Raw genomic sequence first — 18,943 nt, forward strand, 5'->3', positions numbered from 1 at the left:
CTGCTCAAGCAAATTTTATCTCGGTTAGGATAGAGCTTAAGGATACAGCTTTATTACAACCTTAGGATTACTTATTTAGGTGGAACGAACTATACATCAATCGGGGAGTGTGAGTGCGAATAATTTTAACATGCTCATATAGCACTAGAGTTTCGAGCATGTCCGTCCCGGGGCCTGTCTCTGGATAGCCAGTGACTTGCTCCGGGACAGAACAAAATTAAGGAGACAATTTTGAAATTTACATCCAAAAATTAAATAGTGGGCCTTTAAAATTTTGATGCGCATCTCTAATTAATATAATTAATAAAGAAAATTCTACTCATTAAATCTGGTCGCTAGATTAGATTGGGCGGTCAAAATGAAATTAGATAGATAACACGCCTGATTTGGGATGCGCGCGCGCGTGTGTGTGTGTGTGTGTGTGTGTGTGTGTGTGTATGTGTGAAAATGGACAGAATTTTGAAAATAGCAATTAGTAAAAGAAATTAATAGGATTAAAATTAGAACGAAAAAAGTTACAAGCCAAAAATAAAAAGAATTGACTGCTCGGTCGAATATTTATATAATTTGGAGCATTTTGGAAGGACAGTCCAAAAATAAATAAGAGAAAGAAGAGAGGATCGGACTATTTAATAACATTAAAAAAATAAAAAAATAAAAGTAATTTCGACATGAACTTTTGAACGAAGGTCTAAAAGTGTTTAAAGTCCGATCTATACGTCCACGTGAGTGGCCTCGTTAAGGCCGTTAGGTTGTTACGTTGGCGAGGCTGGAGTATCCCGGAGGTTCGGCAGCAGATGTTGGCGTCGTAACAGGATACTGACTACCGTACCGTAGTCGGGACCGCAGACCGCTCGGATCATCTTATGTAGATTCCGGTTGTCCAACTTGTTCGAAAGTATGGCCTGTCTATAGGTCTGCTCCCTCCGGTGCGTCACGACTACGGTGTGGTGAGTACCGAACATCCAATCTAATTAAAATTAGCTCCACTATTACATGTGGATCTAACACCAGCCAGTTGGAGCTCATGTCCACCAATCAAAACCTTACTTGCAGAATCCTGCCAGTGATTTAAAACTAACAACACTGCGTAGTCCCCAATGTCCAGGTAACATTTCGTCTGTAAATAATAATTTAAATATTGACCAATCACACTTCGCCTTTTATAACGTTATTGTACAGCGAACCATACCAATACGTACGGGGTGGGTTATCAGTCTTCAATTTTACATTAAAAATTATTTATTTTATAAAATAAAACATGTTTTAAGGCATTCGTAATTCACACGAAACATGTATACCCTGAGGATAATTCGGAATGTTTTCAAATTATTTTTAAATCACTGGCAGGATTCTGCAAGTAAGGTTTTGATTGGTGGACATGAGCTCCAACTGGCTGATGTTAGATCCACACGTAATAGTGGAGCTAATTTTAATTAGATTGACCGAACATCTTGCTGTGAAGTTCGTACTCGCTGCCGTCCTCCAGGGGTCTCCAGTCCGCGTTGAGGTAACTGCCACGGAACTTGGTCGGGTCTGTCGTGTCTCCCTGCATGTACTGATGAAGGTGTTTCTTCAGTCCGTTCACTGCGACGGTCCACTCGGACTCTTCGGGGGGGGGGGGGGGGGGGGGGGAGACTACCGGCGCTGAGCTCGGTCTTGGCTGTTGGCTGGCTGGTTGGTCGGTGATGTTGCTTTCCTCTTGCCAACGGCGGCTGATCGGGCCTGTGGCGTGGCGACTGGCTGTACCGGCGATACCGGCCAGTTCTGCCTGGGCCACGTGACGGTCGGTAATGGAGGGTCGTCGTGGGGTGTCTCACACGCCGCAGTCCCTCTCGGGCCTCTCAACTCAAGGCTGGGCTGGGGGCGGCGTCGCAGAAGGGACCACCGCTGGCGGTTGAGCCGCCAGCTTTGGTCCCCCCCACGTGCCGTTTCTGGCGCGCTTTTCCTCTTCCTCCATCTCCTCTTTTTCGTCGGTACGATCGCGTCACCGTACACCAAAGTCACGGAACCCAGTGTACGAGACGCGATACTCCAAAAGTTTTCCATAACTGCATAAGAATCCCCCCCAGATGTGTGTGTGTGTGAAGGGGGGGGGGGGCAACTCGAGAGTACAAGGCGACACGTCTGTTCTCATCGTGAATCAGTTCGAAAGTGATCAATCGGGGAATCGCTACAATAGCCATGCACTTTTTTCTTTACCACACGTTATTTCTTAAGCGGCTATCGGTAATGGTCTTTCAAGTTAGCTAGTGTTATGTAACTGCTAGATGAATCTTGATACCAAGCAAACAAATGGTGCACACACGGGCCTCGGAAGAAAGCTTTACTTCGAACATATCTTCAGTACAAGTTTTAAATGAACCAATGGGTGACTTAATCAACTATAATCACTTCAGAAACTATTGAGACTTATTTATTTATTTATTTATTTATTTAATTTTATTGCACTTACATGTAATACATACATTCCATTATTGACTTGCGATGAACGTGCTCTCTCGACCCCCCCCCCCCCCCACACCCCCTCACGTCGTCGCCCCTAGCCCATCCTGATGAGGAGGAAGTTTGTTCCATCACCTTCAGTAGACAAGTCTTCCACGCCAGTGGCGGCGCTCGACACAGGAATGTGCGACGAGCCATCGGCGAACCCTGCGGCGTCTCCTACCTCGGTGACTCCGACGAAGGACCCCCCTCCGTGGGTGACTCCTGTTGAGACGCCGGCCCGCCATGGCGCTGTTGGAAAGAGGAAGGCTGTCACTCCGCCAAGCTCCTCCCTCGAAAAGGAAAAGCCAGAGCAGCCGACACCTGTCGCTGACGAGGAAGACCACTGGACACTCCACGCCGGGAAGCTGAAGACGCGATACAGTCATATGTTCCGTCGGAACATCAAAGATATCAAGCAACTCTTCAGCACCCACAAGAACCTTCAGTTCGAGTCGCTGGTCGACCACGAAGGGGAGTTTGCGATCCACCGCGTATACTTCGACGACAAGACCCAGGCAGTCTGTTTCACGTTCCGCCACAACGAAGTATACAACCAAGCTCTTCTTCTGCCCAGGATGGATAACAACACCCTCCACCGCCTTCTGAAGACAACATTTGGCACAGCGTACCCAACAGTGGCGGTCCTCCTGGGAAGACACATTTTGGCCAGCGCTCCCTAACCTTCGAACTGGAGACTTCCTGGCGTCGCCTTAGATCCCTCGTTTGCGAACCTTTCCTCCGTGAGTATGGACTTATTCAGACTTAAAAAAAATTGGCCCCCATTCTAAAACTTTGTTGTTGTTGGGGTATTTTTTTTTTTTTTTTTTTTTAAATAGTCTGATACACTTTACTTTGTGGCAGTCCGTCTAAATTGCTCAAATCACCATCATATTTTGGACAAGCACTCAAATTGTTTTCTTTGGCCTTTAATTTGACAAGACACGGTTATTCTCGACTTTACTAAATTTTTCAAAATTCCGCCCTCCTCAAACGTTCAAATTTTACCCCTTCCCCGTCTGTCCCGGACTTAGTCATGTCGAAGTCAGAGATTAATTCCGGGATGGGCGTGTCTGAACTAATGGACATGGGCACGTTAATAGAGTTCCCTTCCCTTCCCGATAATACATAACCAGTATCTAATTCAACTTTCTAACTAATGTTACGGAAATATCCGATGTTGGCCGAGGTCGAACTACCTGATGGGTCGAACACTTTCTCAAGCACTGACGGGGTTTGAGCCAACGGGATGTACATTTTCCCGAGGAACATGTCTCGCCCGCTCTCCACCCCCACCTCCAAACTGCACTCGCCACAGACCGAGTGATACCGACCTAGTCCTTTAATTGGACACATATCTACAACTGCATTCATTCACCTACCTCCCCTGCGCGTGCTGTAACCTCACCGTGGTGCAGGGGTGTAACATTCTCTTTGAGAATGGCCAATACAGCACAAATTGAAGTTTAGAGTAAAATTCGGTGTCCGTAAAATTCTGTGATATTTGTATTTGTATTTTTGGCACAGTTCTTTACACTGTTTTTGTTTAAACCTTGAATTTTTATATTGATGTTGATCATCACTTTATTTATTTGCATTACCATAGTTTGACACCCAATAGCCGATGTATTTTTCGTGCTGGGGTGTCGTTAAACATTCATTCATTCATTCATTCACCTACCTCATCACTTAACATATCCAGTTTCTGAATAATAATGTCGTCGTCGTCATCATAGTCGTCATCGTCGTCGTCATCATATATTTCTGAAATCAATACAAAGAACTTGAAAACAGACATGCATTGTACAAATTCACCAAAAGGGTCAAATATGTGCCAAGTCCTTTATTAGTTAATCAACTAAGGCCAGATATTTTTTTATATTATGGTTTACGAGCTAATTCTTGCACAAAACAATATCGGGAATCGGAATAAAAATTAAAATTAAAATACCAGGAAATTGCAATGTCACATAACATAAGGATTAAAATAATTTGTACTCCCTATGGAATATTACATGTTACTTATTTTAGATATACAACACTGCATTCATCTAAAACAGTGTCCAAAGGATGCAAACATCTTAATATTATTATTTTGTTTTTGTTGGGGGTTTTTAAATGTAGATTTAATAAATTGATGGTATCGGCAGCAATGAAAAAAGGCACCTTTTAAAAATTATTTTTATTCTAAATCAAGAAAATTCATGTTGGCGGGCCAGTTAAACAGAATAAAATGTCTGGTCCAATTTAGTTCTGCATATGGTACCCACATAAATAGAGAACACAAATTATTTACCAGTTGAAAAGTACAGATTCCTCTTAGTATTGACAAATTAGTTTTGTCATAGATCATCGGTTATACTTGGTTGGTGTAGCAAAACTGGAGGTATCCCTACTGAATGCGGTGAGACGTAGCCCAGTGGTAAAGCGCTCGCTTGATGCGCGGTCGGTTTGGGATCGATTCCAGTCAGTGGGCCAATTGGGCTATTTCTCGCTCCAGCCAGTGCACCACGACTGGTACATAAAAGGCCGTGGTATGTGCTATCCTGTGTGTGGGATGGTGCATATAAAAGATCACTTGCTGCTAATCGAAAAGAGTAGCCCATGAAGTGACGACAGCGGGTTTCCTACCTCCATATCAAATGTGTTGGAGTGCTTCGTTAAATAAAACATTTCCTTCCTTCCCTACTGAATATGCACTCACGTGCTTTAAGTGTCTGGTGTCTAAACAGTCAAATATTTCATATTTATAGGATATTAAACGAGCGTTCATTCCGTATCAGATTTATGTCCCGAGTGAAATAATTTGCATTTGTCATGAGCTTTAGCAAGTGGCAATGACAATTATTTCACGAGGAACATAAACATAATACGAAATGGTAGCGAGTATAATATCCTATTTATGACCCATAATATTAAGCACATAGGCGTACGGGCTCCCATTTTTTTTATAGGGGAACAAGCTAGCTGTTACCGAATTAAACGAAAATGCACGAATCTGCATAATAACGTTTATTCAGATTAGCATTACTACCAAATAGCTATATAGGGTTGCAAATGAATCACTATGTATTTTTACATAAAAATAAATGGTATCTAACGGACACGAATGTATTATTCTATTTATTACATATCCTCAAAAAACCAGGTTTTAAGCAAATGTTAACATTTTTATCTATTAAAAGATAATTACAACCCTTTGCACTTGTAGTTGCCTTACGCGTCTCAGACACATGATTGCCAGGTTAACTATTATTCTCTATCTAACAACCACTCATATAATATTCTCTATCACAGTTACTGCCTTAGTGCTGGTAGAAACACTCACCTGAGGGCGAGATGGAACGATAATGAATCATAGAATGTGCAGACTTTTTAGCTCTCGCAAAGACGTTGGCTTCAATCCTCGCGTACTTGTCTCTGATAAACTGAGCTCTCATACCCGAGATAATAGCTTTTCGTTTCTGGTCCCAACCGATCAGCCGGCCATCGAAATCGGGTCCATTCAGATAAAAGACGCGGCCACCGAATATGCCGAGGACAGGCGCCTTATCACCTGTGGTACTTTGCACTTCCAGCGATTCATCTTAATAAAACATCACAACAAGTATCGTCTGTGAAATAGGCCAGCACATGCATGTATCAGACATTAAAAAACCCACAAAAAACAAAACAAAAAAACAACAAAACAAAAAACACCAACATCGTAAGTTTACGTTGGCGACTAGTAGTTATACCGGGCATACATTTGCAAGTCCTTGGTATCGATTTCACGAAAAATATTTACATCATTAACACGGGTGTAGGAAGGTGCCAAAAGGGGTGGTGGGGTGGGGCACACACACACACACACACACACACACACATATAAATACATGCATAATATATATATATTAAACAAAAAAACTTGCTGCTAAAAAAAAAGGGGGCACATAACCTCTGCCACTCCCACCCACCCACCCACCCCTACCCCCGCTTCCTACACCAGTGATCCAGTGATTAGGGAAAATGGAGCACATTAAAGACAAAAGAAAATGAAATAAGTGTATTTCTAACTATATTAGTTGTACTATGATCGTAATAAGTACTGTGGTTTAGTCATAGATTTACGTTTAAGTGCACAACTAGGTTTACGATGTTTTGTGAAATTGGGACATGGGTCCAGATTTTTGAAGCTATCGTATATGCTAGGCTCAGGCTATCAACTGTCATGACGAGGTTGGCCAACTCGATGGTTGTGTTGTAATGTTCTCAACTACCGACTACGATGAGTGCGCTCAGATTAACAACTAATCGGTCGTAAGAGATGAATACGACGAGAATCGAGTTGTAAGAGCGCTCAGACTAGCGACAGTCGTGGACGTCGTTAGCAGAATGTTGGCCAATTTGGCTGTCCCTATCATTAGTGCTACAATATCTTAAAATCGTCGTAGACTATGACGTCACTATGGCCCGTGTTATAGTGACATAATAGTTAAGGACGATTTTACGATATCGTAGCGCTAAGAAATCTTCGAAAATCTGTAGCCAGGATTGAGTGTAAAACGTCTTAGACCTACTCATCAAAATGTAAAGGACGATAAAAGAGCATTCCTCAAAATAGCAATTGTCACCGGGAAAGTGGTTTGTTCAAAGAAGGGGACTGATATTACGCGCCCCTTCAGAATAAATTTAGGAGTCACGCTTAAGCTCTCTAAAACGAGGTGATGTAGACGAGTCCTTGTTTGAAAAAGGTACTCTTTGTGAACCTCAGGCACTTTGACACACTTAATGAGACAATACTTTTGCCTTAATTCCACCCACAACATTCCCTGGATTCATGTCAATAATAAGAAAATATGAATCTCCTTGAACACACGCACGCACGCAACTCCCCCCCCCCCCCCCCCCCCCCCCCCCAACAATCTTGAATTTCCAAAACAATGAGCAAAAAAGTAGGACAAAATTTGAGGCATCAAAAATGACTTGTTTCAATGTTATTTGCCATTAAATGTAAGAATCAAATTTCCTCGTTTAATTAGTTAGTATTTGTCTCGTCGGAGCCTTAACAACTATTAAATAACAAATACAGACTCGAGTGATATTTTCCATATTAAAACATGCTCGTTATAATTATCTATGTAACACATTGGTCTTTCCACTGTATCCCATTTTGCAATAATTATACTGGAAAAACCAGAGTTTTCTAAAATTGATGGCCACTCAAAGAGACTACCTTCAAAGTCGCCTTTAGGTAATAAAGGGGTCGGGACGTAGCCCAGTGGTAAAGCGCTCGATTGATGCGCGATCGGTTTGGGATCGATCCCCGTTGGTGGGCCCATTGAGTTATTTCTCGTTCTAGCCGGTGAACCACGATTGGTATATTAAAGGCCATGGTATGTGCTATCCTGTCTGTGGGATGGTGCATATAAAATCTTCCTTACTACTAATGACAAAATGTAGCGGGTTTTCTTTCTATGACCATGTCAAAATTACCAAATGTTTAACATCCAATAGCCGATGATTAAAGGGACATTCTTGAGTTTGCTGCATTGTAAGATGTTTCCGACTAATAAAATAGTTCTACGATTAAACTTGCATATTAAATATATTTTCTTGTTTAGAATATCAGTGTCTGTATATTCAATGTGTTTCTGGTCGTCTTAATATTTGTAAGAAGCCCAAACTGGATTTTGTCTTCAAATAATTTTGTACGTACATTTTTTTGGGGGAAATGAAATGAAATTTAACCTAGGTCAAATATTAGAACGATCAGAAACACATTTAATATACAGTAATTAATATATTATGTAAAACAATATATTTGTTATGTAATTACAATCATTAAAAAGTATTTGTTATCGATAACATTTTAAAACGTGCAGCAAACTCAGGAATGTCCCTTTAATACACCAGTGTGCTCTAGTAGTGTAGTTAAACAAAACAAACTTTTTTTCTTTCTTTTAGGTAATAAAGGTCACCTTCGGCTATTAAGAGAATGCTAATGGTGAACGTTTAAAGGATGCAGTGAAGTAAAATGTACCAGTCCTCTGGATATTATAAAAACAACATTTTGCATGTTGGTAGCGTATCTGCAAAATCGCTGAATTGGTAGTCCATTGACGTGTGATATAATCCACCATTACTAAAAGTTAAAAGTTAAAGTTTGTTTTGTTTAAAACGACACCAACAGAGCACATTAATTTATTAATCATCGGCTATTGGATGTCAAACATTTGGTAATTCTGATATATAGTCTTAGAGAGGAAACCCGCTAAAAAAAATAAAAAATTCAGATGCACCCCACATACCGTGGCCTTTGATATACCAGTCGTGGTGTACTGGCTGGAACGAGAAATAGCACAATAGGCCCACTGACGGGGATCGATCAAATACAGACCGAGCATCAGGCGAGCGCTTTAACACTGGACTACGTCCCGCAACCCCCCCCCCCCCCCCCCCCCCCCCATATTACTACGATTATTTAAGAAGTTTCCAAAACAGACGAAATGGTGTCATTAAATTATTATGACACAAAATTTGAAATCCAGAGTCCTGCGTACAAAAGTAATAAGCATTGGCGGATCCAGAAAATCCATTTACAGGGGGACCCCAATGACATGAGGCGGAATACCAAAAGAACTTTGGGGGAGGTTTAGAGGGGCATCGTAAGAAAAAGAAAAAGAAAATTAATATATAATAAAATTATAACTATCCGCCTCTGATAAGTGTAATGTCTTAAAAATTTGGTCTGTAACTTTTCCTACTGATATATCGGGCTACAAACGTACTGTGAAATCACTTTTATTCGTGGTGGTCTAATTTTCGTATGAGTTGTGAACTAAAGTAAAGTTTGTTTTATTTAACGACGCCACTAGAGCACGTGGATTTTCTATCTTATCATCGGTTATTGGACGTCAAACATATGGTCATTCTGACACTATTTTTTAGAGGAAACCCGCTGTCGCCACATAGGCTACTCTTTTACGACAGGCAGCAAGGGATCTTTTATTTGCGCTTCCCACAGGCAGGATAGCACAAACCATGACCTTTGTCGAACCAGTTATGGATCACTGGTCGGTGCAAGTGGTTTACACCTACCCATTGAGCCTTGCGGAGCACTCACTCAGGGTTTGGAGTCGGTATCTGGATTAAAAATCCCATGCCTCGACTGGGATCCGAACCCAGTACCTACCAGCCTGTAGACCGATGGCCTAACCACGACGCCACCGAGGCCGGTTCAAAGAATTGAAGAACACAACAATAATATAATACATATATACACATAATATTATTTTATGATAATACGTTTTAGATCCACAAATCTATAGTCCTTCGCACAGGGAACGCCCTTTTTGGTACTATGGTATTTTCTACAAGTTATTTATTTTAAATTGCACATATTGTTTGTTTTGTTTGTTTTGGGTTTTTTCAAAACACTTTTATTTTTCTTCTTATGTCAAACCAAAGTGAAATGTTTACAACAAAAACAAAATTAAATTTAAAAATTCGTAGGAGGATGGAACAGACTATAAGTACTCAACAAATTGTGTATTTTAGCAAAACAACGAAAATTATGATAATAAAGGATTTTTATAGTAGCATGATTCGGTACTTGCACAAATCGCAAGTATTGGGTCGGAATCCGAAACTACCTAGTTCACATTCTAGTGGAATACTAAAAACAAAACAAAACAAAACAAAAAACTAAATGTCCCCAAATTCAACATTTGCGTGTGACGTGCTAACTATGGTTACACCAACATCAGTATGTAGATTTAAAGTTTGTTTTAAATATACTGACGTCCAAAAGAAACTTTACATACATACAAATTTGAATAATCGGATAAATATTGTTGCTGATCGAAAAGAAACAAGTTCGTAACCACCTTACCAAAACTTTGAATGTATCACAAAGTGCATTGTGACGTTTAGATGTTGAACTTCATTATATTTTCATATTACACAGTACATAAGTATACTTTATTTTTATCATGTTTATTAAATTCCTAGGTGTGAAAACATAGAATTAGCAACTTAAATCAAGTATATATGTCCTGGCAGCCGAAATGTTGGCAAATAGTTTTTTGATGGCGGTCATTTTGAAAATCAAGATGGCGGCAACATGTCCTGTTTTTATATGAGAGATAATAAAAAATTGTAATAAAAGTTTGTTGGTGTTCTATAATACAATTTGAAGCCTTGTAGTTTCTTTTGGCCGTCAGTATATATATATATATATATATATATATATATATATATATATATATATATATATATATATATATATATATATCTTCTTACCACACATTGCAATATGCTTGGAATCGCAGACAGTCGAATGAAACAGGATGTTTTGTTCCTGAAGTTTCACACTTCTAATGAATTGCACAAATGGACATGAGCATGTCAGCTGATGGTTCCTAATATCACTGTAATTTAAGATTCAGTAAAATGTCAATTTCAAGCCATATACCATATACTGAAGACAGAGACAGAGATACAAGATGATGGATGGATGAAAGATGAAAGCATGTATGTGTGCATGGATGGATGGATGCAGGTTCGAATGGATGGCGGGTGAATACATGGATGGATGGATGGATGTGAATGGATGGATGGATGTGAATGAATGGATGGATGGATATATGGATGAATGGATGGATATATGGATGGATGGATGGATGGAAGATGAATACATGTATGTATACATGGATGTATGCATGCACGGATGGATGGATGAAAGGATGGATAGATTATTGGTTGATGGATGGATGGATGGATGGGTTTAAATAAATATAGAGATAGACACAGCTAATAGTAGGTAGTAATGTAGGTACTTTCCTACACGCCTACCTACCTAATCCACCACCCAGCTACAATGTAGCACATATACCTATATACATTTAAGACTAAACAAAAAGTTGGATTTTCCTAAATATTGGGATTTAATTTGTTTTCTGAACAAGAAACCAAGCAGGACAGAGTTATAATGGGTGTGCAGTGTTAAAAACAAGACTTGTAGATAGAATAGATAGAATCTACTGTGTTAATATTGGCTTCAGGTCATATTGACCAATATTCCACTTCTGACATGCTGAATGGAATGGACGGGGGCATAGGCAGGGTTTCTGCCAGAGGGTAAAACGGGTATGGCGCCATACCCATGTTTTTTTATGTTTTTTTGCAGATGTTATTTTTTTAAGTTAACTTTTTAATAAAATGAATTATTCATTACTGTATGATATTCTTAACCCTAACCCTAACCGTAACCCATTTTGTTGCTGGGTGAGGGCCCTGTTCACTGTGGTTGCTTTCAATTCCATAGCGCCATACCCAAAAATGTCTTTCTAGCAGAAACACTGATAGGCTGGGTGGGTGGTGATGGTGGTGGTGGGGGTTTGAATGGGTGAAACACCACCACTAACGCTAAAACGTTTTGTTTGTTTGCTTGTTGTTGTTTGTGTGTGTGTGTGTGTGTGTGTGTGTGTGTGTGTGTGTGTGTGTGTGTGTGTGTGTGTATGTGTGTGTTTGTTTGTTTGTGTGTTTGTTTTACAGTGCAATATTAGTCTATTCGTATAGGTATCCAGGGAAGGTCAAAAAGGTCAGCTAGGTTCATATTGGAACACTCGTGCAACCCAAGTCCAGATCGTGCTGTACCCTGGGTGAAATATGTACGTTTTAAATCAACTCACATAACCAATATTCCGCGATGTCGTTTGATGCACATTGAAAGTTTTTGTAGATCTTTGTTCATTAAGTAGCTGCAATGAAGTACTTGCTTAAAAACACCACAGCCAGGGAAGCAAATTGGAAAAGCCTTTTCATCGGATGTCGTCCATAGTGTACTGATCAACAGAAACACCATCCACATTCTGTCGATCAAGTGAACTGGATTAACATTTGCTTTTGGGGGGTTTTCTTTTTGTTTCCTTTATAACTATTACTAATTAATATAGATCTATTATGCATGAAATAGTTTTGTATTACACACCAGTGTAAGATATTGCTCATATCATTACATAATAATCACTCAATATGACACAATCACTCAATATAATAATAATATCTGTATATTGTGAGCGTGACGTAGATCACTTGCTGACCCAATTCGTAGAAAAATAACGTGTTTGTTTGCAGTTGGTTTGCGACAAAGTATTTTACAAAGGTAGTCCGTTGGGCGACCATCGATTTTAGGTTCTGGTGAGTATGGTACTAGTTGAAAAAGAAACACTGATACTGAATCGAATGTGACAAAACACAGCGTCTATGTTGGCGTGAACTACAGATCTGGCAGCAGAAGACCTAGAACATGTTCTATATTTTGACAGCGCCAACACAATGAATAAAGATAAAATTCATATAAAATATATTCATTTATTAAGTTTTAAACCCACACCATCTCAAATAACACTTTATTGGGGGTAGGCCTAAAAGAGCAGTGTAAATTAAAACAAAAATTATTTACAAATTACCATCAAACTGCATAGGTTAACTCTTATTTTTGTGATACAAGTTTTAAGGTAAATGTTGGAACACCCAAGGTAATCTGAATGACACAACCATAATACATGATCAAGGCCGTATCTCTGCACAAAGCAGAGTCGAATGGGCATTTGGCAAAACAGTGGATGATTCCATGGATCTCTATCTAGGAGAACAGCAACTCCCGAGGAAATAATTTGCTGGGAATTTCACCCCTCTTTTATCACCACAAAGTTTATTCCATCCCTCTTGCATCGCCACACAGAGGACTGCCACTCCCAGACTAGTTTACTAAAGCACGCGCAGTTCTACATTTAGTCTGTTTCTACTGCATTACCTTTTACCCTGTATTGAAAATGAGATTTAATATGTTTCGTTTAATGGTACTTTGTACAGAAACATTTTATTTATACTGGATTTCTTTTTCAATTTTTTTTTTTTTGGTATGGGTTTAAAACTTAACAACGTATTTTTATATCAATTTTTACTTTATTCATTATGAAGTTCAACGTCAATTCATTGGTTTTCTTTAATGCAAACGGTTATTATTTAACAAAAAAACACTATAGTTTTAATTTTACCCATGCAGTTAAATTTCAATGTGACAATTAGAAGGCTAGTTGAATTTGAGGCCAGTAAGATTTTTCTTCAACTGGCCCTGCTTGCGACCTGGTTTTCATGTTAATTTTCAACCCTTCTTACCAGGTTTGAAGCAAATTTTAACACCTTTTTCGACTAAAAGTTATTTACAGCCCTTTCACTTGTATAACGCGTGGCGTCACAGACAAATGATTGTCAGGTTAACTATACGTTACAGTGTAATCGATTTCGATCGTGCTGTTTTTTCAGTGGATGTAATGACCTTGGGCTTGTAACTCAAAACAGTCGTAAATATTTTGGTGTTACGTGTTCGCCACGACAGTACTTCGACAGTCGTAGGGAAAGTTTAGTAGTATAACCCGAATCATACGTAGCTTTGGCAATAAAACATAGGTAACTCTACAGGAACACGACTGTAACTCGAAAGACTTATACACTTACGACAAGGGAATTCCCAGGGCCTTACCCTCGGGGGGGGGGGGGGAGCAGTTACCCCCTGAGAATCTCACCTTTTTTTCGTTACTTTTTTTTTCAATCCCAAAAATAGCATACACATCTCAGGGTTTAATTTGTATAGTGTTTCATTTGTTTATAAAAAGTAGTGCCCCTCCCTAGGATTTTGATCAGGGTACGGCCCTGATTCCCCTATTGCCACCAATGAGATCCGTATAAATGCTTGTAACACGTACTGACAACAGACGGGTGGATGTAGTTCAGTGGTAGAGTGTTCTCTTGAGGTGCGATGGGTCGATGCAGAATCAGTCGCCCTTGGTGTACTTGAATGTTTTTCCCCCCATATTAGTGCCCCACGACTGATATTTCAAAGACTGTTATATACTGTCATATCTGTAAAAATCGCGTGCTTACTTTTGAAAGGAGTAGCCTGTGGCAGCAGCGGCCCAGCGAGTACCCCTTCTCGCGCCCCGAAGTGTCGAAATAACCATGTTAGACATCAAATTGTTGTAGTTTATCAAATGTGCTGAGGTGTCGTTAAATAAATTACAAATCACGTAATTAACATAAGACTGTAATTACAGATACAGAAGCAGACACCAATTGCGATCAGTGCATTTAATTGGTAAGATCACCTTCTAACGTCGCACACAATTCAGTTCAACGAGACTCCTATAGGGTGTCTCCCACCAATCTACAGTGCCCGTCCCGATCTAACGTCGCACACAAGTCAGTTCAACGAGACTCCTATAGGGTGCCTCCCACCAAACTACAGTGCCCGTCCCGATCTAACGTCGCACACAATTCAGTTCAACGACACTCCTATAGGGTGCCTCCCACCAATCTACAGTGCCCGTCCCGATCTAACGTCGCACACAATTCAGTTCAACGAGACTCCTATAGGGTGCCTCCCACCAATCTACAGTGCCCGTCTCAGGACACTCAAAACGATCCCCCAACAGCTGATTCCTTCTATGGACTAACTGGGCATCTATGGGAGTAAAACCACCACAGCCTCCGTGAAGGCAAGGTTCCAGCAACGACCTAGCATTCGACCAACTAAGTCAAAACAAACAAAACAAACTAGCTCCATTTCATGTTCGGTGAACCGTTTTAAATTATGTGTCCAAATTACCTTCACAAAATTACGCAACAGTTTTTATTTCACTATAATCCCACGTGACATTTCAAATTCAATAGCACCAAAACCACCACCCTTCCCGATCTCAGTCGGCCTACTTGTGCTCCCCCCATGCACATACTAGCATATGTGATTCCCTCTTTCACACACACACACACCCCTCCCCACACACACACACCCACCCCCAAAAAAACCCACCCCAAAAAACCCAAACAAACAAACAAAACCTTTCTTGTCCTGAAGGGGGGAACCGGCGAGAGCCGACACCTGTCATGGTCGTACATAGGATTTTGTAAAGGGGGGTTCCAAAATAGATTGCAGAGATATTGGGCATATATTTCTATGTTGAGTAAATATAATAATGTCCGATATCAATGTCAGATATATTAAATTATAAAAAAACCGATTTCAGGGGGGGTTCGGTCGAACCCATCGAACCCCCCCCCATGTACGCCCATGTAGATATATATATATATATACATACATACATACATACATATATACATATACATATATACATATACATCTCTATTTTCTTACTGTGACCCATTTTTTCAACAGACGTTTGTGTCTACATATCCATAGGGTTTGCAGAGTTAGTTCCCATGTATACATTCATTTTCATATAATACACATGGTCCTTTCAATTGAAGGTTATCTATAACCTATACTCTTCAAAAGAAGAAACGCAAAACCACATTGTCGTAACATTTGGAGAATTGATTTAATTATTGAATGGTGAGTCCGATAATTACCAAATGTTGCAGGATTGTTCACAATTCACTCTAGTCCATTGTGAGTAAGTGATAGGACACACCACCAAGGTCAAGGTCATCTGGAGTCAATACCGGGTGTGGCCTCCGCGTGTGTTGACAACTGCCTGGCACCGCCTGCCCATTGAAGCAACCAGAGTACGGATGACGTCCCGGGGGATGGTGGCCCACTCGGCCTGCAAGGCTGCTGCCAGCTCGGGCAGGGTCTGGGGCTGTGGTTGTCGCTGTCGGAGGCGTCGGTCCAACTCGTCCCATAGATGCTCAATTGGGTTCAAATCCGGTGATATCGATGGCCAAGGAAGGACATTAATGTTGTTGTTCTGTAGGAAAGCCGTTGTGAGACGTGCTGTGTGAGGCCTGGCGTTGTCATGTTGGAACACTGCGTTGGCGTTGGCCATAACTGGAACGATGTGTGGCCGGAGGATCTGGTCAATGTAGCCCTGTGCATTCAGGTTGCCCTGCACGTGGACCAGGTCAGTTCTGCCAGTGTGTGAGATGGCTGCCCACACCATGACACTACCCCCGCCGAATCTGTCCACTTCCTGCACGCAGTTTGCCGCATAACGTTCACCACGACGCCTATACACGCGACATCTTCCATCATGACGTCGGAGCAGAAATCGGGACTCGTCACTGAACCACACCTGTCTGCATCGCAGTTGAGGCCATCGTCGATGAATCTGGCACCACTGCAGTCGGAGTCGACGGTGTTGTGGTGTTAAGATGACACCTCGAACTGGACGCCTGGCACGAATTCCTACCTCACGTAGGCGGTTCCGTACGGTCTGGTCGGATATCCTGCGCAAACCTGGTATTGCTGTGGCTGTGGAGGTGGCAGTAGTCAATCGTTCCCGAAGGTGGCGTACCCGGATGTAGCGGTCCTGCCCGGGGGTAGTGACCCGTGGTCGACCGGATCTAGGGAGGTCACGTGTTGATCCATGTTGCTGGTAACGGTCCCACAGTCTGGAGATGGTGCTTGGGGACACATGGAATGCCCTGGCAACGTCCGTTCTGGATTCGCCTGCGTCTAGTCGGCCGATGGCATTGTTTCTCTGCGGTTCACTGAGACGTGGCATGTCCTGGATTGTCAACTGTCGGCCAAATACAGAGGCCAGGCAAGCGAACACCCTGCACTTTTATACTGTCGGTGTTCATGTTGCACGTGCAGACAACGCACGTGCAGTGGTGACATGGTTTGCACGTGGCTGCGTTTTTGCGAATATTCACATTTTGGAACTTTATTGTACAGTAGCTGCGTTTTATCGAATGTAACCGTGGGAATGTGTTTGGGACATGCAATGACCTTATATTCACAAAGCATGAACCGGTAGGAAACATAAAATCGGAGTTATAACCCATTTGTACCCTTTTGCGTTTCTTTTTTTGAAGAGTATATAATATACTACACCATGGGCGTACATAGGATTTTGAAAAGGGGGGTTCCAAAATAGATTGCAGAGATATTGGGCATATATTACTATGTTGAGTAAATATAATAATGTCAGATATCAATGTCAGATATATTAAATTATAAAAAAAAGCGATTTCAGGGGGGGTTCGGTCGAACCCATCGACCCCCCCCCCCCCCCATGTACGCCCATGCCTGTGCCCATGATAGGCGTGTGCTACAACAACTTTTTCTGAATGTGCACGTTAAATCCTATTACCTGACGTCATTAGGGTTAGAATCATTCCTCCCTCTGACTTCTTATCACACAAACTAATGTTACGTCCATGGTACCACTGGTCTAGGATAGAACTAAATTTTGTCGTAAATCTGGAAATTTACGCCTGTCATAGGTGAGAAGTAAAATTACGAGTGGTTCGTGTTATACACGTACCTAACGTTTTAGTATTGCTTTCCGACTAACGTAAGTTTAGTACACCCTTCCGACTGCTTCGAGTTACAAGCCCGTCATCCATCACCTAGGAGCAGCCAGTCGTGTGTCGTATGTCTTGAAATTGTTATAGTATGTGTTACCAAAAATAATGACCGGGTGTGTAAGTTATTTATTTCTGATCCGATTGTTAACTAAATTGGATTATATATATATAACCCACCCCCAAATTTTTTTAAATCTAGAATGCAGGAGATGCATTTTCCTGCATTCTGGGAAGTAAATTTGAAATGTTCCGTCATATAGTTCACATCGTCGGACTTTTTAAATTTTAATTACACATCCACGGACGGACCTCGGCAGACTATGAAGTGTGTGTGTGTGTGTGGGGGGGGGGGGGGGGGGGGGCATACGGGCTACGACACTTGAAACTTGAAATGTGTAACAGTATAACACAAAAGCTTTTGTCTATAAAATATTTACTGGGACGGCGCAGAAAAGCATTGCCTTAATGTGGCCGTACCTTTTATTTATGTGCGTGCGTGCGTGCGTGCGTGTGTGTGTGTGTGTGTTAGATTGTGGTATCTGGGAAAATGTCCTTCACAGGAGAGTCTGGCAACCTCAAGCCGTACCACTATTTTATTTTTTTCTTTTTTTCTTTTTTTTTTCTTTTTTTACACTGGATTTCCTATTAAAACTATTTCAACGAAATATTCAGAATAGATGTTTAGGCTACGGCTTTAATTTTATAAACAATATCACTTTTAATGTGCCGTTTGTCATGTGGTTCATGATGGTTTGCTCACCGTTTTAACATCGCATCCCTGGAATATTGAATTCCGTGAATAAATAGTCATTTGACTATTTCCGTATTGTGGAAATACTTTTCCATTTGTTTGCATTCAATTAAAATATAACAAACAGTGAACAAAAATAAGTAGCTAGTCGGAAGTCAACATTAGAATGGCATCCTGACGTCACAGGAAATGTCAACAAAATAAAATGACGCCAAACCCACTGCGCTATGACGTCATAAAATATGTGAGGGTTTTTGTGTTGTTCTACTTGGTGTTTGTGTGTGTGTGTGTGTGTGTGTGTGTGTGTGTTGGGGGTTGTGGGGAGGGTTTTTTTTAATGTCCAAATATATCATCATTTCGTACAGAGGGTGGGACGTAGCTAAGTGCTAAAGC

The 18,943-nt window shown here is 41.0% G+C and overlaps 1 protein-coding gene across 2 annotated transcripts in view; it reads right to left on the bottom strand.

The window, feature by feature from the left end:
* Positions 1-18,723, bottom strand: part of LOC121370307 (rac guanine nucleotide exchange factor JJ-like) — a 59,327-nt gene extending 40,604 nt beyond the window's left edge. For both annotated transcript variants that reach the window (XM_041495447.1, XM_041495446.1), the window contains exons 1-5: positions 18,560-18,723; positions 12,159-12,338; positions 10,768-10,895; positions 5,813-6,070; positions 4,166-4,248 (exon numbers count right to left, since the gene is read on the bottom strand). In XM_041495447.1, coding sequence (XP_041351381.1) covers positions 4,166-4,248; positions 5,813-6,070; positions 10,768-10,895; positions 12,159-12,338; positions 18,560-18,570 — 660 coding nt within the window. In that variant the 5' untranslated portion in view covers positions 18,571-18,723. The remainder of the gene's footprint in view (positions 1-4,165; positions 4,249-5,812; positions 6,071-10,767; positions 10,896-12,158; positions 12,339-18,559) is intronic.
* Between the last annotated feature and the right edge of the window lie 220 nt (positions 18,724-18,943).

Source organism: Gigantopelta aegis, chromosome 4 (genome assembly GCF_016097555.1).
Source record: "Gigantopelta aegis isolate Gae_Host chromosome 4, Gae_host_genome, whole genome shotgun sequence".
In the NCBI taxonomy this organism is placed as follows: Eukaryota; Metazoa; Mollusca; class Gastropoda; order Neomphalida; family Peltospiridae; genus Gigantopelta; species Gigantopelta aegis.